The sequence below is a fragment of the Oncorhynchus kisutch genome, linkage group LG5, assembly GCF_002021735.2.
Source record: "Oncorhynchus kisutch isolate 150728-3 linkage group LG5, Okis_V2, whole genome shotgun sequence".
Taxonomy (NCBI): Eukaryota; Metazoa; Chordata; class Actinopteri; order Salmoniformes; family Salmonidae; genus Oncorhynchus; species Oncorhynchus kisutch.
This window is the reverse complement of record NC_034178.2, coordinates 5,294,753-5,318,212: the sequence shown is the minus strand read 5'-3', so window position 1 is coordinate 5,318,212 and position 23,460 is coordinate 5,294,753. Positions and strand designations below refer to the sequence as shown.

The 23,460-nt window shown below is 44.4% G+C and overlaps 1 protein-coding gene across 7 annotated transcripts; it reads right to left on the bottom strand.

The window, feature by feature from the left end:
• Positions 1-1,477: 1,477 nt before the first annotated feature.
• On the bottom strand, positions 1,478-20,765 carry LOC109906747 (phospholipase D1). Of its 7 annotated transcripts, XR_004209933.1 has the most exons (28): positions 20,612-20,758; positions 19,495-19,564; positions 17,429-17,488; positions 16,306-16,527; positions 16,052-16,221; positions 15,764-15,906; positions 14,002-14,110; positions 13,761-13,826; positions 12,965-13,023; positions 12,747-12,839; positions 12,495-12,647; positions 12,194-12,343; positions 11,563-11,646; positions 9,037-9,118; positions 8,531-8,641; positions 8,163-8,354; positions 7,171-7,393; positions 6,760-6,888; positions 6,500-6,618; positions 6,290-6,403; positions 6,091-6,201; positions 4,513-4,601; positions 3,906-4,019; positions 3,786-3,835; positions 3,557-3,698; positions 3,121-3,274; positions 2,779-2,896; positions 1,616-2,663 (listed from the first exon to the last, which is right to left on the bottom strand). XR_004209933.1 is itself a non-coding variant. In XM_031824228.1 (27 exons), the coding sequence occupies exons 3-27, from the start codon at positions 16,493-16,495 to the stop codon at positions 2,439-2,441; spliced, it is 3,186 nt and encodes a 1,061-aa protein (XP_031680088.1). In that variant the 5' UTR covers positions 16,496-16,527; positions 19,495-19,564; positions 20,612-20,757; the 3' UTR covers positions 1,478-2,438. The 7 variants fall into 7 exon arrangements, 6 of the variants coding, with proteins under 6 accessions (XP_031680088.1, XP_031680087.1, XP_031680085.1 ...); XM_031824228.1 differs by lacking the exon at positions 17,429-17,488 and having other exon boundaries at positions 1,478-2,663; positions 3,561-3,698; positions 20,612-20,757; XM_031824227.1 differs by lacking the exon at positions 19,495-19,564 and having other exon boundaries at positions 1,478-2,663; positions 3,561-3,698; positions 20,612-20,757.
• Positions 20,766-23,460: the final 2,695 nt, after the last annotated feature.

The following is a 23,460-nucleotide window of genomic DNA, read 5'->3' as shown; positions in this document are numbered from 1 at the left end:
TATAGTAGCCCGGGCTGGTGTGTGTGTATCTTTGGATATAGTAGCCCGGGCTGGTGTGTGTGTATCTTTGGATATAGTGGCCAGGGCTGGTGTGTGTGTATCTTTGGATATAGTAGCCCGGGCTGGTGTGTGTGTATCTTTGGATATAGTAGCCCGGGCTGGTGTGTGTGTATCTTTGGATATAGTAGCCCGGGCTGGTGTGTGTGTGTATCTTTGGATATAGTAGCCCGGACTGGTGTGTGTGTGTATCTTTGGATATAGTAGCCCGGGCTGGTGTGTGTGTTTCTTTGGATATAGTAGCCCGGGCTGGTGTGTGTGTATCTTTGGATATAGTGGCCAGGGCTGGTGTGTGTGTGTATCTTTGGATATAGTAGCCCGGGCTGGTGTGTGTGTGTATCTTTGGATATAGTAGCCAGGGCTGGTGTGTGTGTGTATCTTTGGATATAGTAGCCCGGGCTGGTGTGTGTGTATCTTTGGATATAGTGGCCAGGGCTGGTGTGTGTGTATCTTTGGATATAGTAGCCCGGGCTGGTGTGTGTGTATCTTTGGATATAGTAGCCCGGGCTGGTGTGTGTGTATCTTTGGATATAGTAGCCCGGGCTGGTGTGTGTGTGTATCTTTGGATATAGTAGCCCGGACTGGTGTGTGTGTGTATCTTTGGATATAGTAGCCCGGGCTGGTGTGTGTGTTTCTTTGGATATAGTAGCCCGGGCTGGTGTGTGTGTATCTTTGGATATAGTGGCCAGGGCTGGTGTGTGTGTGTATCTTTGGATATAGTAGCCCGGGCTGGTGTGTGTGTGTATCTTTGGATATAGTAGCCAGGGCTGGTGTGTGTGTGTATCTTTGGATATAGTAGCCCGGGCTGGTGTGTGTGTATCTTTGGATATAGTAGCCCGGGCTGGTGTGTGTGTTTCTTTGGATATAGTAGCCCGGGCTGGTGTGTGTGTATCTTTGGATATAGTAGCCCGGGCTGGTGTGTGTGTATCTTTGGATATAGTAGCCCGGGCTGGTGTGTGTGTATCTTTGGATATAGTAGCCCGGGCTGGTGTGTGTGTATCTTTGGATATAGTAGCCCGGGCTGGTGTGTGTGTATCTTTGGATATAGTAGCCCGGGCTGGTGTGTGTGTATCTTTGGATATAGTAGCCCGGGCTGGTGTGTGTGTATCTTTGGATATAGTAGCCCGGGCTACATGGTACATAATGTATTTTACACTGGAGCCTGCTCCTCCTCTCACGTTAATCAATCAATCGTTTTAAGTACATTTTAAGTTTTAAGTACGCAAGTGCAGACAGAGATAGATGGGTGTGTGGCGCCCTCTGCTGGCTGGTGTGGACTGACATTGGTAAAAACATCCCATCGGTTATGTGTTCATCCCAGCCATCCTTGCAGTAGAATAGATCTGGCAGTTGAGAACCAGAACAGCACTCGAGTTTCTCCAATAAAGTTGATTTTCTAATAAAGTATATTGAACATGTATTTAGAAATTATGGGATTGATGATTTAATTAAATAATTGGCAATATGATACATTATGTATACAATTGGCAATACAAATACTTACAAGGCGTGATAGAACAGTAGGTATACTTAAAGGCAGAAGACCGAAGGCCGTAGGTAGTTGCGATTCATGCTGAAATTCAGTGAGTTTTTAATCGTGGTTTTGTGGTTAATTTAACATAACATTTATGTTGAGCTTTAAAAGTCTCGTTTTACAATTACGATTTTACAGAACAATTCCATATTTAGATTGTAAACATTTACATGTGTTCTTCTCAAAGACAACCTCCATTCTAGAAAGAAATAACAGAACTTTAGGCACTACAGCTAAAGACAGTATGTAAGCTTACGTAGTGCTACGACCATACGAACATGCATAACCAACGGAGTAGGTGACAGGCATAGGAGTGTCCAGGGTCACGTTCAGAAGGCACAAAACAGGACAAAACATTTAGAAATGAAGGAGGTTCTACTTGGAATAAGGTGCTCATTTTCTTCACCCATTTTCAGGTGTATTCAGTCAGGTGAAACATTCTAAACCTATACATTTGCAGATAGAAATATATGAATATGGAGCTAACCAGGTCCCTATCCTACATGATGAGAAGTGATGATCTGCTCTACACAATATATTTCTATCTGAATATCCTGTAGCGCTGCGTCCTCCTGAATGGATATGAGAACCCTGCACTTCCTTATTAGTCCACGTGGCAATCAGTCTCATTGGCTGAGTTGTGGATGTGACGGGCCAAGCAGCATCATGGTCCTCCATGTTTGTGGTTTAAGTTGTCAGCTATCAGCTGGAGGTCCAGAGTTCAACTTCATTCTAAAGATCCACAGTTCAATGCAGTGGTCTGTGTGTGTGTGTGTTGTGTGTCTTGTCCTGAGTGTGTGTGTGTGTCTTGTCCTGAGTGTGTGTGTGTGTGTGTGTATCTAGTCCTCTAGGTCCAGATCTCAGTAGGCACCATGCCCTCCTTGGTCCCAACAGAAGGCATTAGGTTCTGTTCTGAGAGGAAGTCCAGAGGGAATTGAACCAGGAACCCTCTGATCCTCCTTAGCTCCTCCTGGGCTTTACCTGGGTCAGACTGGGCCAGGCCTGGGTTCGTCTGGTAACTCTCTAACTCAGACATGTTACGAACCAGGGAGGACGGCAGGCACCGGAACACCTGGAGAGAGAGGAGGGAGGGAGAATGAGAGAGAAAAGTTAGTTAAAAATCTCTTTCATAAAGCAGGTTGCGCACACACACACACACACACACACACACACACACACACACACACCTTCTCATAGATGGTTGCGTTGCGTCCAGCGGTGGTCATCCAGACATCCTTATAGAAGTGGTCAGAGATAGGGTCAGACACATCTATGGTCGTGTCCATATGGGCTCCAAGGATAGTCCTGACAGGAGAGAACACACACACACACACACAATGAGATGTGTACTGTCTTAGTGATCAGATGAGGTCCAAAAGAACAGTTACACACACCCAAACCACCCAAGGCATAGCTGCAGTGTGTGTGTATGTGTGTGTCAATGTGTATATAAGTGTGTGTGTGTGTATGTGTATATATGTGTGTGTGTGTATTTGTGTGTGTGTGTGTGTGTGTGTGTGTGTGTGTACCTGAAGCACTCTAGACGAAGCCCCAGTGCGTAGCGTCCAGCCTGGTACTCATGTCCGTCCATCACCGCGGTAACGGTCTCAGAGTCCTCAATGATCACCGCCACCTCGCTGTCACGCTTCCCCAACATGCTGCGGTCGTTGATGTTGGCCGAACCTAACACAGACACACACACACAGAAAACGCATCAGATTGCAGCCAAAGCCAATGGGATGAACACAGAGGCTGCAGTTCACTCATTCATCAGCAGAGGGATCAAGAATAAAAAGTGAGGCTCCATCCAACTCTCAGCATCACTTTGTGAACGCTGCAAATTCTTAGTCATGCTTGTTATATGAATATGAAACATGTTGAATACTTTTTGTTTCTCCCTGAAATCCCTTCATGAAAACATACGTACTCACACAAAACTGCCTTCTCCCCACCCCCAACACACACCTACCGATGATGACGGTGTTGTCGTCTGCGATGAGCATCTTGCTGTGGACGTAGATGAGCTCTGTGACCAGGCGTCCCTCCAGCTCAGCGTGGGTCCTCAGACCACAGAACGAGATGTAGTTCATCCACTGTAGTTCATCCACTGGAACACACACACACACAGTTAGTTCTCAGACCACAGAACCATATGGAGTTCATCCACTGGAGGTGTGAGTGTGAATATCCTTACTTTCTTTCTTCAGCTGGGAGATGATGGAGTATTCACCTCTGATCATGGTCCTGAAGAGGATAGGAGAGTTCAGTTAATAATGAAAACACTGCATGTTGTGTGTGTGTGTGTGTGTGTCACCTGTAGTTGAAGTGCATGACGGCCTGAAGGGCGTTTCCTCCCCCTGTTGTGATGTCACCTTCAAACCCAGGAAGTAGTGGAGTCACCACGTACACACGGAACTTCTTGCCCTCCCTACAGAGAGATAAAAACTAAAACTAACACCTTACACACAAACACACACACTAAAACACACACAAACACACGCACCTCACACAACAACACACACACCTCACACACCAACACACACATACACTAAAACACACACAAACCTCACACACTAACACACAAACACTAAAACACACACACAAACACACACACCTTACACTCCAACACACACACACTAAAACACACACCTCACACACACACCTCACACACAAACACCTTAACACACACAAACACACACACCTCAGACACCAACACACACACACTAAAACACACACAAACACACACTAAAACACACACCAACAAACATACACACCTCACACACCAACAAACACACACACCTTACACATCTCACACACCAACACACACACACTAAAACACATGCAAACACACACACACAGTAAACACACACAAACACCCACACCAACACACACACACCTCACACACCAACACACACACATACTTGTGAGCTCTGAGGATCCTCTCGATGAGCGCTTCTCCGATCTTGTTATAGACCATCTTGTTGTCTGAACAACTGATGAAAAACTGGTTCTGATGAGAGAGAGATGAGATGAGATAGAGTGAGGGAGCAGAGAGAGAAGAGAAGAGAGAGAGAGAGAGATGAGATAGAGAGAGGGAGAAGAAAGAGAGAGAGGAGATGAGATAGAGAGAGATGAGATAGAGAGAGAGATGAGATAGAGAGAGGGAGAAGAGAGAGAGATGAGATAGAGAGATAGAGAGAGATGAGATAGAGAGAGATGAGATAGAGAGAGATGAGATAGAGAGAGAGAGAGCGAGAGAGAGAAGAGAGAGAGAGGAGATAGAGAGAGGGAGAAGAGAGAAGAGAGAGAGAGAGGAGATAGAGAGAGAGAGAGGAGATAGAGAGAGGGAGAAGAGAGAAGAGAGAGAGAGAGGAGATAGATAGATAGAGAGAGAGAGAGAGAGAGAGAGAGAGAGAGAGAGAGAGAGAAAGAGAAAAATAAGAGAGAGAGAAAAAAGAGAGAGAGAGAGTGTAATGTAGTAGTATGTACAGTGTATGTACCTCTATGTAGAGTGTACTAGATGCAGTGCTACACAGTGTAATGTAGTAGTATGTACAGTGTATGTACCTCTATGTAGAGTGTACTAGATGCAGTGCTACACAGTGTAATGTAGTAGTATGTACAGTGTATGTACCTCTATTTTTTTTTTTTTTTTTTTTTTTTACCTTTATTTAACTAGGCAAGTCAGTTAAGAACACATTCTTATTTTCAATGACGGCCTGGGAACAGTGGGTTAACTGCCTGTTCAGGGGCAGAACGACAGATTTGTACCTTGTCAGCTCGGGGGTTTGAACTCACAACCTTCCGGTTACTAGTCCAACGCTCTAACCACTAGACTACCCTGCCACCCTGCAGTGCTACACAGTGTAATGTAGTAGTATGTACAGTGTATGTACCTCTATGTAGAGTGTACTAGATGCAGTGCTACACAGTGTAATGTAGTAGTATGTACAGTGTATGTACCTCTATGTAGAGTGTACTAGATGCAGTGCTACACAGTGTAATGTAGTAGTATGTACAGTGTATGTACCTCTATGTAGAGAGTACTAGATGCAGTGCTACACAGTGTAATGTAGTAGTATGTACAGTGTATGTACCTCTATGTAGAGTGTACTGGATGCAGTGCTACACAGTGTAATGTAGTGTTATGTACAGTGTATGTACCTCTATGTAGAGTGTACTGGATGCAGTGCTACACAGTGTAATGTAGTAGTATGTACAGTGTATGTACCTCTATGTAGAGTGTACTGGATGCAGTGCTACACAGTGTAATGTAGTAGTATGTACAGTGTATGTACCTCTATGTAGAGTGTACTGGATGCAGTGCTACACAGTGTAATGTAGTAGTATGTACAGTGTATGTACCTCTATGTAGAGTGTACTGGATGCAGTGCTAGACAGTGTAATGTAGTAGTATGTACAGTGTATGTACCTCTATGTAGAGTGTACTGGATGCAGTGCTAGACAGTGTAATGTAGTGTTATGTACAGTGTATGTACCTCTATGTAGATGAAGTGCTTGCTCCTGGCGATAGTCTGGAGGTAGGCGTTGTGGATGGACTCCTCATGATACTTAATACCTGCTGACCAGTCAGCTGCTGACCGCAACACCTGGACAGGACAACACACGTTAGTGTGTCAGCAGTGTGTGTGTGTGTGTGTGTGTGTGTGTGTGTGTGTGTGTGTGTGTGTGTCTTACCTGTACTCTAGTGGGAACACAGTCGGGCACCTGGTACCTCAGCTCGCTGGCACTGCTGTGAGACTTGGGCAGGAGGTACGGGTAGGAGAGAGAATGATACTTAGGCTTCATTATCTACAGAGAGAAAGAGAGAATAGACAGACGTGGAAAAGCGGCTCTCAGTTCAACGAGGCACTTGAGGTACGGTAACGGGTGTGTGCTGGGTCTGACCTTACAGAAGTTCCAGCGCTGTATGAAGTGTCTGGCCACGTCCCTGGCAGCTTTCCCATGGACCACAGAGGAGATGTCATGCCACGGCATCCTGGGAGTGGTGTACCTGTCAATGAAGTCTGGAGAGAGAGAACACATCAACAGTTGATCTGATAAATGAGGTGTTATTACCATTATATCCACATACTAGAGGAAAACTACTGTCAAAGAATGTAGTATGTACGCTAGCGTGTGTGAGTGTGTGTGTGTGTGTGTCCTACCATCGAAGGGTTTCTCCAGCTGTATCCAGTCCTTGTAGACAAAGTTGCAGTAGTCTTTTCCATGCCAAAACCTGGTGTTACCCCTCAGCTCTCCTACACCTGTCTGGAGGCTCCGCACTGAACCACTGTCTGAACAAACACAGACACGCACGCACACACACACAGACACGCACGCACACACACACAGACAGACACGCACGCAAGCACACAGACACGCACGGACGCACGCACAAGAGAGAAAGAACACAACAGAGAAAGAGAGAGGGGTCAGATCAGTGACACACATATGCACAACCCCTCAACACACACACACACACACACACACACACACACACACACACACACACACACACACACACACACACACACACACACACACACACACACACACACACACACACACACACGTACCAGCGCTGTCCAGGGAGCTGATGCTGTCTGCATGCTGCAGAGTGTGTTTGTGGAGGTGCTTGACCAGGGAGAAGTGCATCCTCCTGGTTCGTCCAATCCCCTTCAGCCGTGGAAGCTCCACCCCTGGGTTGCCAGGCAGTGATTGTTTGCCTCCGTTGCTATTGGCGGCACCATCAGTAGAGGACACTCCCCTACTGGAGGGATGGTGGGCAGAGCTCTGAGACTGAAGGTGGGAATAAAGGTAATGGTCACTTATTTTTGTGGTATTATGTATTATGTGTTATGTTTTATGTATTATGTATTATGTTGTATGTATTATGTGTTATGCATTATGTAATATGTAATATGTATTATGTAATATGTAATATGTATTATGTAATATGTATTATGTAATATGTAATATGTATTATGTAATATGTATTATGTTGTATGTTGTATGTATTATGTATTATGTATTATGTTGTATGTTGTATGTATTATGTATTATGTATTATGTAATATGTATTATGTAATATGTATTATGTAATATGTAATATGTATTATGTAATATGTATTATGTTGTATGTTGTATGTATTATGTATTATGTATTATGTAATATGTAATATGTATTATGTAATATGTATTATGTTGTATGTTGTATGTATTATGTATTATGTATTATGTATTATGTAATATGTATTATGTAATATGTATTATGTAATATGTAATATGTATTATGTAATATGTATTATGTTGTATGTATTATGTAATATGTATTATGTATTATGTTGTATGTATTATGTATTATGTTGTATGTATTATGTGTTATGCATTATGTAATATGTAATATGTAATATGTAATATGTATTATGTTGTATGTTGTATGTTGTATGTTGTATGTTGTATGTTGTATGTATTATGTATTATGTATTATGTAATATGTATTATGTGTTATGTATTTCTCTCTTATGTAAGCTCAACAGGTTTTTGCTATTCCAAGTTTGTGTCTGACCTGCTCCATCTCCAGGGCAACAGAGCGTGTCACACTCCCCACGTCTGTCAGGCGATGCTCTCGGTCGTCCCAGCGACCATACGCCAGGTCTATCCCGCCAACGAAGGCCACTGATTGGTCGATGACGATGATCTTCTCATGATGTGCCCACAGGTAGACAGACGACGACACATGGTCTGGGTGGCGCATCACCTGAAGGAAAAACACCCACATTTAATACACACAGACACACACACACACACAGACACACAGACACACACACACATACAGACACACACACACACACATACAGACACACAGACACAGACACACACACACACAGACACACACATACACACAGACACACACATACAGACACGCACTCCTACCTTGATGTTGGGGTGCAGGTGCATTAGTGTTCTCTTGCTGTATTCACTGTTGATGCCCAGAGCTAGCTCCACCTCCTTATACAGCATCACAAAGATATGAACCCCCTGTTGCTGTTGAGAGAGAGAGAGAGAGAGAGAGAGAGAGAGAGAGAGAGAGAGAGAGAGAGAGAGAGAGAGAGAGAGAGAGAGGAGAGAGAGAGAGAGAGAGACAGAGAGAGAGAGAGAGAGAGAGAGAGACAGAATGTGAGAGAGAGAAAGAGTGAGAGAGAGAGAGAAAGACAGAACGTGAGAGAGAGAAAGAGAGAGAGACAGAGCGAGACAGACAGAGTGAGAGAGAGAAAGAGAGAGAGACAGAGCGAGACAGACAGAGTGAGAGAGAGAAAGAGCGAGAGACAGAGTGAGAGAGGGTGTATGGGCCAATTCCAACATCCTATTATATTAGCAAACATGTGATATTGCAGTATCAGTGGTTATAAATGTTATCTGGAATAACAAGTGTAACTTACTGCTTTGCGTTTGAGGATGCAGTCCAGTCTCCATTTGTTTCCCTCCACAACTGGCCTCTTCAGGAAGATCTCTGGACTCAACCTACACACTCACACGCACACACACCAAAACCTATTAGTGAAATGTGGTAAGCTGTTCAACCAGTTTGATGAGCAAACTACTTTGCATTGTACAGTGTCTGTTTAGCTCCAGGGATTAATATTTAGCCAAAATATTTGAAAAGAAGTCGACGTACATCACATATGCTTCAGTTGATCTCAAAAAGGATTTGGTTTTAAATGTACTTAAGTATCAAAAGTAAATGTAATTGCTAAAATATACTTAAGTATCAAAAGTTAAAGTTAAATAATAATTCATTTCAACTTCCTTTATTAAACAAACCAGACGGCACAATATTCTTATTTTTTTATTTGACGGATAACCAGGGGACGCTCCAACACTCAGACATAATTTACAGATAGCCAGGGCACGCTCCAACACTCAGACATAATTTACAGATAGCCAGGGGACGCTCCAACACTCAGACATAATTTACAGATAACCAGGGCACGCTACAACACAGACATCATTTACAGATAACCAGGGCACGCTCCAACACTCAGACATAATTTACAGATAGCCAGGGCACGCTCCAACACTCAGACATCATTTACAGATAACCAGGGCACGCTCCAACACTCAGACATCATTTACAGATAGCCAGGGCACACTCCAACACTCAGACATCATTTACAGATAACCAAGGCACGCTCCAACACTCAGACATAATTTACAGATAGCCAGGGCACGCTCCAACACTCAGACATCATTTACAGATAACCAGGGCACGCTCCAACACTCAGACATCATTTACAGATAGCCAGGGCACACTCCAACACTCAGACATCATTTACAGATAACCAGGGCACGCTCCAACACTCAGACATAATTTACAGATAGCCAGGGCACGCTCCAACACTCAGACATCATTTACAGATAGCCAGGGCACGCTCCAACACTCAGACATCATTTACAGATAGCCAGGCCACGCTCCAACACTCAGACATCAGTTACAGATAGCCAGGGCACGCTCCAACACTCAGACATCATTTACAGATAGCCAGGGCACGCTCCAACACTCAGACATCATTTACAGATAACCAGGGCACGCTCCAACACTCAGACATAATTTACAGATAGCCAGGGCACGCTCCAACACTCAGACATCATTTACAGATAGCCAGGGCACACTGCAACACTCAGACATCATTTACAGATAGCCAGGGCACGCTCCAACACTCAGACATCATTTACAGATAGCCAGGGCACGCTCCAACTCTCAGACATCATTTACAGATAGCCAGGGCATGCTCCAACACTCAGACATAATTTACAGATAGCCAGGGCACGCTCCAACACTCAGACATAATTTACAGATAGCCAGGGCACGCTCCAACACTCAGACATAATTTACAGATAGCCAGGGCACGCTCCAACACTCAGACATCATTTACAGATAGCCAGGGCACACTGCAACACTCAGACATCATTTACAGATAGCCAGGGCACGCTCCAACACTCAGACATCATTTACAGATAGCCAGGGCACGCTCCAACTCTCAGACATCATTTACAGATAGCCAGGGCATGCTCCAACACTCAGACATAATTTACAGATAGCCAGGGCACGCTCCAACACTCAGACATAATTTACAGATAGCCAGGGCACGCTCCAACACTCAGACATCATTTACAGATAGCCAGGGCACGCTCCAACACTCAGACATAATTTACAGATAGCCAGGGCACGTTCCAACACTCAGACATCATTTACAGATAGCCAGGGCACACTCCAACACTCAGACATAATTTACAGATAGCCAGGGCACGCTCCAACACTCAGACATCATTTACAGATAGCCAGGGCACGCTCCAACACTCAGACATCATTTACAAAAGAAGCATTTGTGTTAAGTGTATCCGCCAGATCAGAGGCAGTAGGGCTGACCAGGGATGTTCTCTTGATAAGTGGGTGAATTGGACCATTTTCCTGTCAAAATGTAACGAGTACTTTTGGGTGTCAGGGAAAATGTGTGGAGTAAAAAGCACATTATTTTCGTTAGGAATGTAGTGAAGTAAAAGTAGTCAAAAATATAAATAGTAAAGTAAAGCACAGATACACAAAAAAACGACTAGTATTTTTACTTAAGTACTTTACACCACTGCCAACAGGTGTACAGGTAGCATTACATTACACTACCACACATTTATACAATCTCACTTATCAGGAGTCGACTGTAAGAATACTGCACAGGTTTTCGATCTGGGACTGGTAAACTATACCACATATATAGACTGCATTTACAGTCTGCTTGGGTGATGACATGTAGCTGTGTTATGTTGTGGTGAGTATTCACACTAACTGCTGACGGCAATGTCTATTTCCCTACACACACACATATATATACACACACACACGTAAACACACATACATGCACATATTCACGTAAACACACATACACGTAAACACACAGGCATGCACGTACCACCAGTCAGTGATGAAGATCTCTTCTTTAGCTTCTTCCAGAGCATCGGCTACATCCTCCATGTAGGTCTTCCCATTCACATACCTACACAACACACACACACACACACACACACACACACACACACACACACACACACACACACACACACACACACACACACACACACACACACACACACACACACACACACACACACACACACACACACACAGTGGTTGACACCTTCTCCTAGATCGGAGTATTTTAGATGCAGACATCAGTTGACAGTTCCAGTCAACCAAACCCACGTGATGTTGGCTACAGAAGCACATTCTCCACAGACAGACAGGCAAAGAGAGAAGCTCACAGACACACACACTTAACATAGACTAAACTTACATCTAACTACTGAACTTAACATGGACTAAACTTACATCTAACTACTGAACTTAACATGGACTAAACTTACATCTAACTACTAAACTTAACATGGACTAAACTTACATCTAACTACTAAACTTAACATGGACTAAACTTACATCTAACTACTAAACTTAACATGGACTAAACTTACATCTAACTACTAAACTTTACCTGAGTAATTTTTTTTGGGGGGGGTTGATTGTTGTTTCCCAGATTCCATAGTTACCATTTGGCAGGGATGTTCTGCTCCTCCTGAGCAAAGGAACCAAATCGATGGTCTCGTAGAAACGCCCTCCCGTGTTTACGGACAAAGTCTTCTATCGCCTGGCCCCACCACCGAGCATGTCTGTAGCTGTTCAACTTCAGTACAAGGCACCTACATGCACGCATGAACACACACACACACACACACACACACACACACACACACACACACACACACACACACACACACACACACACAGTTAACTCCTTAATCTCCTGGCCCCACCTCCTAGCATGTCTGTACACACATACACACACCACACCTGGAGAGGCTGTCGATGCGTACTCCGTATTTGGTCTCTGTGTCTTTGGAGTCCATTTTGACGCTGAACTCTTTGTCCAACAGGAGAACAAAGGAAATGGCTCCTGAGTCTGGCTTCATGTAGAAGAGGAACGAATCCTTCACCACCAACCAGCTGTGCGCACACACACACACACACACACAGGGAGAGATACATCAGTGTGTGTGCGTGAATGTTTGTGCGTGCATTGTGTTTGTACGTGTGTGTACTAACCGTTTAGACCAGCGGTAGCAGGCTTCACTGTGACCACAGCAGTTCAAGCCTGGGATACGATGACCTCCGGAACGCTTGTGTATCATCCCCTCCCTGAAACATGTTTAAATGATGAATACACAAAATAAAACAAATCAATTTTCAGCTATTCCAATAACAATGGGCATGACGGCGCAGTCATAAAGACAGGATCTGTTAATGAATCTGTTGTTCCTCACAGTCCTTTAGGTCCAAGGTCATGGATGAAGGACATCTGGCTGACGTCTATAAACTCCATCTGAGGAGAGAGAGGAACCGTATTTATGGGTATTAGATAAAGAGAGAAGTAGTAGTCAGTCCAGTTCCAGTCGCCTATAGTCTAGTCTAGTGTAGTTGAGTAGTACCAAAGAGATTCTATTATATTACTAGACTGGCTATGTCATAAACCCTCAAAGTTCCAGAATGGGGCCAAAATGGCAGCCATCTTGCTCAGTCTAATTGCAATGAATGGCAGTACAGGCATAATCCTGGTTTTACTTATGCAGGAAAATGAAAGTAAGGCATGTGGTGTATCAGAAATTGTGTAATGGAATTATAGTCAACCTAAAATATTGACATATCATTTTAAATACAGATTATGCAGGTTTTATACACATTTTCTGTATAAATAGCCTCTAAATATATGTAAACAGAACATACATGTCTCAGATTCTTGGAAAGCTGAGAGTGCCATTACATGATACAATATCAGAAGTCCTATCATCAACTGATTTCAGACAGTGTATGGCTGTGGTTTGACTGTATTGTTTAAATAGAATTTTGGCATATTGGCAGTTCATTTAAAAAAATGTATCCTCCAAAAATTGTCTGGCTAGCTAACACAAATACAATTCAGATAAATTCTTCAAATTTGCTATTTTACACAATATCTTATCACAGCACTGGAAAACCATGGTTGACCAACTCCCTGACCATCATAAGAAGGTTCATGTCCATTCTAGTATTGTAATTCATAATTCTATGAGTAGTACTCACAGTGTGGTAGTATTTTCTGTACATGGCCATCCTTAACAGCTTGTTCAGATAATCTTCCAGCTGTTTCTGTACAGGCAACATAATAAATGCAGTATTACGATGACTATACAGATGTATAGTCTGTATATATGTATACTATACGATGACTATGTAGATGTACTATACAGTACAATGTTTATATGAAGTATATACTGTATTCGTCTATAAAGTTAATACGACAAACACATTCAAACACACCTACCCTTCTGCTGTAGACCTGTTCGTCTTGTGCCAACTCATCTCCGCCACGCGGTAGCTCAGGAATATGTCTGGCTTCACTCTTCTTCATTGTCCTCCTCCTTGTTGTGTGGCTGAGAGAGAGCGAGAGAGAGAGCGAGAGAGAGAGAGAGAGAGAGAGAGAGAGAGAGCGAGAGAGAGAGAGAGAGAGAGAGAGAGAGCGAGAGAGAGAGAGAGAGAGAAGAGAGAACGTGAGAGAGAGCGAGAGAGAGAGAGAGAGAGAGAGAACGAGAGAGAGAACGAGAGAGAGTGAGAGAGAGCGAGTGAGAGAGAGGGGGGAGAGAGCGAGAGAGAGAGAGAGGGAGACAGAGCGAGAGAGAGAGCAAGAGAGAGAGAGAAGAGAGAGTGAGAGAGAGAGAGGTAGAGAGAGAAGAGAGAGCGAGAGAGAGAGAAGAGAGAGGGAGAGAGAGGAGAGAGAGAGAAGAGAGATTTCACCTTTATTTAACCAGGTAGGCACGTTGAGAACAAGTTCTCATTTGCAATTGCGACCTGGCCAAGATAAAGCAAAGTAGTTCGACACATACAACGACACAGAGTTACACATGGAGTAAAACAAACATACAGTCAATAATACAGTAGAAACAAGTCTATATACGATGTGAGCAAATGAGGTGAGATAAGGGAGGTAAAGGCAAAAAAAAGGCCATGGTGGCAAAGTAAATACAATATAGCAAGTAAAACACTGGAATGGTAGATTTGCAGTGGAAGAATGTGCAAAGTAGAGATAGAAATAATGGGGTGCAAAGGAGCAAAATAAAATAAAATAAATACAGTAGGGAAAGAGGTAGTTGTTTGGGCTAAATTATAGGTGGGCTATGTACAGGTGAAGTAATCTTTGAGTTGCTCTGACAGCTGGTGCTTAAAGCTAGTGAGGGAGATAAGTGTTTCCAGTTTCAGAGATTTCTGTAGTTCGTTCCAGTCATTGGCAGCAGAGAACTGGAAGGAGAGGTGGCCAAAGAAATAATTGGTTTTGGGGGTGACCAGAGAGATATACCTGCTGGAGCGCGTGCTACAGGTGGGTGATGCTATGGTGACCAGCGAGCTGAGATAAGGGGGGACTTTACCTAGCAGGGTCTTGTAGATGACATGGAGCCAGTGGGTTTGGCGACAAGTATGAAGCGAGGGCCAGCCAACGAGAGCGTACAGGTCGCAATGGTGGGTAGTATATGGGGCTTTGGTGACAAAACGGATTGCACTGTGATAGACTGCATCCAATTTGTTGAGTAGGGTATTGGAGGCTATTTTGTAAATGACATCGCCGAAGTCGAGGATTGGTAGGATGGTCAGTTTTACAAGGGTATGTTTGGCAGCATGAGTGAGTGAAGGATGCTTTGTTGCGAAATAGGAAGCCAATTCTAGATTTAACTTTGGATTGGAGATGTTTGACGTGGGTCTGGAAGGAGAGTTACCTAGACACCTAGGTATTTGTAGTTGTCCACGTATTCTAAGTCAGAGCCGTCCAGAGTAGTGATATTGGACGGGCGGGCAGGTGCAGGCAGCGATCGGTTGAAGAGCTTGCATTTAGTTTTACTTGTATTTAAGATTTAGTTTTACTTGTATTTAAGAGCAGTTGGAGGTCACGGAAGGAGAGTTGTATGGCATTGAAGCTTGCTATATCTACTGTACCATGAAAAATCCTAACATTTCTATGATCAGAATTCGTAGTATATCATTTAGTATTTGATCACTTTACAATTTGATATGTGTGTGTGTGTCTGTGTGTGTACCTGCGGGAGGGTAGTGGTACCCTCATGAACATCTTGTATCGGACCAGTTCTCCGTGGAGGTCCATGAAGTGTTTCTCCTTTCTCTTGACCACCCAGCTGAACTCTCCATGTCTCAGCTCAATCTTAAACACTGCAGGCTGACTCTACACAGACAGAGATCAAGTGTGAATGTGTGTGTGTGTGTGTGTGTGTGTGTGTGTGTGTGTGTGTGTGTGTGTGTGTGTGTGTGTGTGTGTGTGTGTGTGTGTGTGTGTGTGTGTGTGTGTGTGTGTGTCTGTGTGTGGGTACCTTGTTGACACTCCTCTGTGCCGTGATGTTGAACCTGTCCTGGGCTGTGTTGAACCTCTCCACCTCCAGTATCTTAGCAGTGATGGGGACAGTAGGGAGATAGACCCTGGCTTCAGACTCCTTAAAACCCACGGTGTGATACACAGCACTGAACCCTATACGGCTGTCCCCTGGAGAGGTAGAGAAAAAGCCAATAGGATACATCTCTCATCATATCATTAATATAAAGAGCTCTCACACACACATACACACACCTATGGTGGTAGGGTCATTGTCAGTCTCCTCTCCATCTCCCATGTCCAACTCTCTGGTGTCCAAACTCTCAACTACATCCGACATCTTCCTGCTGATGCCGAGGCCGTCTGTGATGTCACTGGGTTCCACAGCGATGTCAGAGGTCATCAGGTTAAGGCTGCTCGTGGTGGGGGGGTCTTTACCCAACATGCCTAGCTCTCAACCCTCAGAACAGGGCACACCTGGATGAAGAGAGGAGGACTTGAACCGTTGAATAGAGTCATAACGTTGTCTGCTTCGTAGAGAAGTTGTTTCTGTCCAAGAGTAAGAGTATGTTGCTCTGCATGTATTATCACTTTCTACTGCAGTGCAGATCATCCCTGCAGCAGTGTGTGTGTGTGTGTATGTGCTTGCCTGTGTGTGGACTTGAATTTGAGGAAATCCAAGACTCCCACACACACACACACAGCCCAGAATAGAACCAATAGTTGTCCACTAACAGTAGAGGGCCATTTGTTAAAGATTCTGCTACCTCATTGGCTAACGCTGGCCCTGCAGAGAGCTACAGGAAGTCAATGGAAACTGTCTTCCAAAATAGCAGAGTACAGAACAGTGTGTGTGTGTGTGTGTGTGTGTGTGTGTGTGTGTGTGTGTGTGTGTGTGTGTGTGTGTGTGTGTGTGTGTGTGTGTGTGTGTGTGTGTGTGTGTGTGTGTGTGTGTGCGTGTGTGTGTAATGGGTAAGACAGAACCAGTACTATCATGAATGTCTTACTGGAGACTATAATGCCAGTCATTAGAGCTCTGCTTGTACCCTACCAAACACACCACATTAAAGACAGAACCCGAGTGTGTGTGTCCTTAGTGCAATGCTAAGCCAGACAGACAGACAGGCGGGGCTCCATGGCAACAAGAGTGATGTAATGTCATCTCTGGTCAGAAGTCTATAAAGTTCTCTGAGGCAAGTCAAGGCAGGCGTGCACACACACTCACACACACACATTTGACTGTAAAACTCAGTACGACAGTGTCTGGTTCTTAGTGTGTGGTAGCATGTTGAGTCTTGTTTTTTGTGTTCGAATTTGAGTTCTCTCTCTTTTCGTTACTCTCTCTCTGTGACACACACACAGACACAAAGGGCTTTACGTCTCGCACGAGGCCTCCGTCATGTCCCAGTGGAACGGAATGGTCAAACCTCAGGCAGTACTGGGATCAGAGAAAGAGAGGGGGGGGGGGGGGGGTGATAGAGAGAGAGATGGTAGAGAGGGGGAGAGAGAGAGAAGGAGAGAGAGGGATGACAGATGGAGTGTTGCTTTTATCTCGCTTCTCTGTTCTGATGGAACATTGTCTACTTCCTGTTTCCTGTCCAAGGATGTCATGATGATGGGTTTTGGCAAATAGGAGAAAACTATAAATACCATTTACTGTATGTTGCCAATCATTCTCCTTCCTTATTTTCTATTCGTTTTTGATGAATTGTTTCCCACATCCACATCCAACAGTTTTCTCAGGGACCGGACACTAACATGTCTTGGGATCTGAATGGATAACACTAGGTTATCATCAGGACAGTTAAAATTCCATTGACCTACGGTATCTACACTCGTACAAAGGCACACACACACATACACGCACGCACACACCATAAAGATAAGTGAGAAGAGATTTGTGGACACAACATGGCATTTACAGTCAATGTGGTGCCAACCTCCGCCTAGCACAGATGACAGAGAGAGAGAGAGCAACAGAATGAGAGAGTGGTCTGTGACACCTCTGTCTCTGCCTACACTAAAGCTGTTTATTATCTAATCATTTCAACACTAGAGAAAGAGAGAGAGAGAGTGAAAGAGAGAGAGAGAAAGAAAGAAAGAAAGAGAGGGAGGGAGGGAGGGAGGTAGGTAGGGAGGGAGGGAGGGAGGGAGGGAGGGAGGGAGGGAGGGAGGGAGGGAGGGAGGGAGGGAGGGAGGGAGGGAGGGAGGGAGGGAGGGAGGGAGGGAGGGAGACAGAGGGCGAGAGAGAGAGGGAGAGACAGAGGGAGAGAGAGAGAAAGAGAGGGAGGGAAAGAGAAAGAGGGAGGGAGAGAGAGAGACAGAGGGAGAGAGAGAGAAAGGGAGGGAGGGAGAGAGAGAGAGGGAGGGAGAGAGAGCGAGAGGGAGAGACTACAGGGAGAGAGAGAGAATGAGAGGGAGGGAGAGAGAGACAGAGAGGGAGGGAGAGAGAGACAGAAAGAGAGACAGAGAGGGAGAGAAATAGAGGGAGGGAGAGAGAGAGGGAGAGACAGAGAGAGAAAGAGAGGGAGGGAGAGAGAGAGAGGGAGAGACAGAGAGAGAGAGAGAGAGAGAGAGAGAGAGAGAGAGAGAGAGAGAGAGAGAGAGAGGGAGAGGGAGAGGCATTATCACCAGAGAGTCCTGCTGGCTGTAACACAAGGCTTCATTGTACTTCTTTGAAGGAACACATCTTTCCAACGCAATCACATACACACACACATACACACTGTATTCTACTGTCCAGCAGGTGGTTTGAATTTACATGTTGGCTTGATCTCTCTGAGCTGAAACCACCTTTGCGTGTGGGTGCATGCGTGTGGGGACCTGAAATTGCCACAAGTACCCACAAGGATAGTAAAACAAGGACAATTCTCCCTCGTGGGGACATTTCCCACGTCCCCATGAGGACAATAACTATGTGAATCTTAGGGGTTAGGTTTAGGGTTACAATTAGGGTTACAATTAGGGATAGGGTTAGAGTTAGGGGTTAGGAGTTAGGGAAAATAGGATTTTGAATGCAAAAATACATTTGATTCCCACAAGGGTGTGTGTGTGTGTGTGTGTGTGTGTGTGTGAGAATGAGAGCATGCACCTTTTCATAATTTTGTTGATGTCACGTCCTGACCTTAGTTCCTTTTTTATGTCTCTATTTTGGTTTGGTCAGGGCGTGAGTTGGGGTGGGCATTCTATGTTTTTCATTCTGTTTTGTTCTGTGTGTTGTATTTCTATGTGTTTGGCCGGGTATGGTTCCAAATCAGAGACAGCTGTCAATCGTTGTCTCTGATTGAGAACCATACTTAGGTAGCCTGTTCCCACTTGTGTTTGTGGGTAGTTGTTTCCTGTTTTTTCACCTTACAGGACTGTTTTGTGTCGTTCACGCTCTTTGTTGTTTTTATTGTCATTCAGTGTTCAGTTTATTTAATTAAATTTTCTATGAACACTTACCACTCTGCGTGTTGGTCCGATAATTCCTATTCCTCATCATCAGATGAAGAGGAGAGCCGTTACAGTTTTCCTATTTGGATGAATGACTGATCAAATAGAATGACTGATCAAACATTTATTTACCCAGGCAAGTCAGTTAAGAACACATTCTTATTTACAATGACAGCCTAGGAACAGTGGGTTAAGTGCATTGTTCATGGGCAGAATAACACATTTTTACCTTGTCAGCTCAGGGATTCTATCTAGCAACCTTTCGGTTACTGGCCCAACGCTCTAATCACTAATCACAAATATAGTGACTGATCAAATATAATGACTGATTAAATATAGTGATTGATCAAACATAATGACTGATCAAACATAATGACTGATCAAATATAATGACAGATTAAATATAGTGATTGATCAAACATAATGACTGATCAAATAATGACTGATCAAATATAGTGATTGATCAAATATAGTGATTGATCAAACATAATGACTGATCAAACTAGACAGAATGACAAGACAGAGAGCTAGTCAGTACAGTCAGACTAGACCTCGTCATCCAGCCAGAGGCTTCTAACTGCCCCACCATAGTTAATATGTATTCAGGAACAGGATGTGTAGAGCAGAGAGAGGGAGACAGAGGTCATGAAACTCAGCTATGATTGTTTTGTTAGGAGAGGAGCCCAGCAGAACTGTGTAATGTCTTATATCACCTACAACAACAGAGACTTGGTCTTTGAAACGTTGAATCTGCTCTACAAACAAGGCAAGTAACAACGTTACCAATAAAGACGGCACATGTACTGGTGAGGAGAAAATAAGAGGGAGGGAAGGCGAGAAGGAGAGGGAGAGTGAGAGAGCAGTAGGGTGAGGAGACGGGGATATGAACGAGGGAGTGAGTTGAAGGAAATGGAGAGGGAGGAAAAGGAGAGAGGGAGAGAACAGAACTGTTCAGCTAGCGAGGGACAGTCAGTCAGACATTTCAAAAGCAGCAACAAGCTTTCACAACATGGTGGTAGAGAGAGAGCCAAGATACACACACACACACACTACTTCTCCATTGGAACAATATAAAACAGAGTGACAGAGAGAGAGAGCGAGAGAGAGAAAGAAAAACTTTACTGACCTACTCTTGTACACTTGCTGTCCTCATTTTGATTTGTCCCACTTCTAGACTACTGAGTAGACTAAACACACACACTACAAACACACACACTCTACACACCCTATACACACACTCAGTGTACCGTTCCTCTTGTATAACAGAGTGTATGTGAACGAATGTACTGTGGAAACAACTCCTCTAAGAAAATTCCTCAAGAGAGGAGGAGCTACCGAAATCTAAACCAGTCAGCTGCGTTGAAACAGTCATACCCTCCCCCTGGGTTCTCTCATTGGGGGAATCTGCATCACTAAGGAATTATCATGGTCCACACACACTAACACAGCCGTGACGAGGGCACAAAAACACCTCTTCCCCCTCAGAAGGTTGAAAAGTTTTGGCATGGGCCCTCAGATCTTCAAAAATGTATACAGCTGCACCATTGAGAACATCTTGACTGGCTGCATCACCACTTGTTTTGATATGGCATCTGACCACAAGGTTTGAGAAAATCTTACAGGAAGAATGGGGGGGATAATTATAATAATCCAGATGTGCAAAGTAGATACAGACATACCCAAGATAACACAAAGCTGTAATCACGGTGGCGCCGACAAAGATGGTCACCTCGCTTCAGGTCCTTAGAAAAGTATGCAGTTATTCGTTTTTTTATGTATGATTTCTTATATTGTTAGCCCAGAAAATCTCAAGTCTTATTACATACAGCCGGGAAGAACTATTGGATATAAAAGCGACGTCAACTCACCATCATTACGACCAGGAATACAACTTTCCCGAAACGGATCCTCTGTTTGGACCTCCACCCAGAACATGGGATCTTATCCCAGAGGCCGACCCAAAACAACGTGGTCGCCGCAGGAGAGGCAGATGGAGCAGCCTACTGGGCAGATACCTCGCCGGCCATGACAGAACTTTACTGGACTCTATGTAAACTGGAATTCATACATACTGAGGCTGCATTTTTTGTAGCTGGGGATTTTAACAAAGCTAACCTAAGAGCAATACTCCCAATACAGTGCCACTGACACGGCCTGCTACCAAAGCTTGTAGGCTCTCCTTCTCCGTGGCCAACGTGAGTAAAACATTTAAACGTGTTAACCCTAGCAAGGCTGCCGGACCAGACGGCATCCCTAGCTGCGTCCTCAGAGCATGTGCAGACCAGCTGAATGGTGTGTTTACGGACATATTCAACCAATCCTATCCCAGTCTGCTATCCCCACATGCTTCAAAATGGCCACCATTGTTCCTGTTCCCAAGAAAGCTAAGGGAACTGAACTAAATGACTATCGCCCCATTGCAATCACTTCTGTCATCATGAAGTGCTTTGAGAGACTAGTCAAGGATCATATCACCTCCACTCTACCTGATACCCTAGACCCACTCCAACTTACTTACTGCCCCAATAGGTCCACAAACGATGCAATCGCCATCACACTGCACACTGCCCTATCCCATCTGGACAAGAGGAATAACTGTGTAAGAATTATGTTAATTGACTACAGCTCAGCATTTAACACCATAGTACCCTCCAAACTCGTCATTAAACTCAAGACCCTGGTTCTCGACCCCGTCCTGTGCAACTGGGTCCTGGACATTCTGACGGGATGACCACCAGGTGGTGCAGGAAGGAAACAAGATCTCCACCCTGCTGATCCTCAACACTGGGGCCCCACAAGGGTGCATTCTCAGCCCTCTCCTGTACTCTCTGTTCACCCATGACTGAGTGGCCTTCCAACTCAATCATCAAGTTTGCAGACGACACTACAGTGGTAGGCCTGATTACCAACAATAACGAGATGGCCTACAGGGAGGAAGTGAGGGCCCTCGGAGTGTGGAGTCAGGAAAACAACCTCTCACTCAACGTCAACAAAACAAAGGAGATGATCATGGACTACAGGAAACAGCAGAGGGAGCACCCCCCCATCCACATCGATGGGACATTAGTGGAGAAGGTGGAAAGTTTTAAGTTCCTCGGCGTACACATCACGGACAAACTGAAATTGTCCACCCACACAGAGAGTGTGGTAAAGAAGGTACAACAGCGCCTCTTCCACCTCAGGTACTCACAAACGTTTACAGATGCACAATCGAGAGCATCCTGCCGGGTTGTATCACCGCCTGATACGGCAATTGCACTGCCCTCAACCGCAAGGCTCTCCAGAGGGTAGTGCAGTCTGCACAACGCATCGCCGGGGGCAAACTACCTGCCCTCCAGGACACCTACAGCATCCGATGTCACAGGAAGGCCAAAAAATCAAGGACAAGAACCACCCGAGCCACTGCCTGTTCACCCCGCTACCATCCATAAGTATACACACTCCTGAGTCAATATTTTGTAGAAGCACCTTTGGCGGCGATTAAAAATCAAATCAAATTTTATTGGTCACATACACATGGTTAGAAGATGTTAATGCGAGTGTAGCAAAATGCTTGTGCTTCTAGTTCCGACTATGCAGTAATATCTAACAGCAATCTAACAAATTCACAACGACAACCGTATACACATAAATACACACACATGTAAAGGGATGAGTAGAATATGTACAAATGGATGAGTGATGGTGTGTGGCATAGGCAAGATGCAGTAGATGGTATAGAATACAGTATATACATATGACATGAGTAATGTAGGATATGTAAACATTATTAAAGTGGTGTTAGTTAAAGTGACTTGTGATACCTTTATTAAGTCAATTTATTTAAGTGGCCAGAGATTTGAGTCTGTATGTTGGCAGCAGCCTCTCTGTGTTAGGGATGGCTGTTTAACAGTCTGATGGCCTTGAGATGTGTAATATTTGTGTTGTGAAGAAATGACCAGGCAGGAGACGGGAGTACAGTTAGTTTTTCCTTTA

Coding starts and splice junctions, on each gene's coding strand:
- LOC109906747 (XM_031824225.1), bottom strand. CDS start 16,495: ATGTTGGGTAAAGACCCCCCCACCACGAGCAGCCTTAACCTGATGACC. Junction 13,827..14,001: donor AACAGGTCTACAGCAGAAGG/GTAGGTGTGTTT, acceptor TTGCCTGTACAG/AAACAGCTGGAAGATTATCT. Junction 2,664..2,778: donor ACGCAACCATCTATGAGAAG/GTGTGTGTGTGT, acceptor CTCTCTCTCCAG/GTGTTCCGGTGCCTGCCGTC.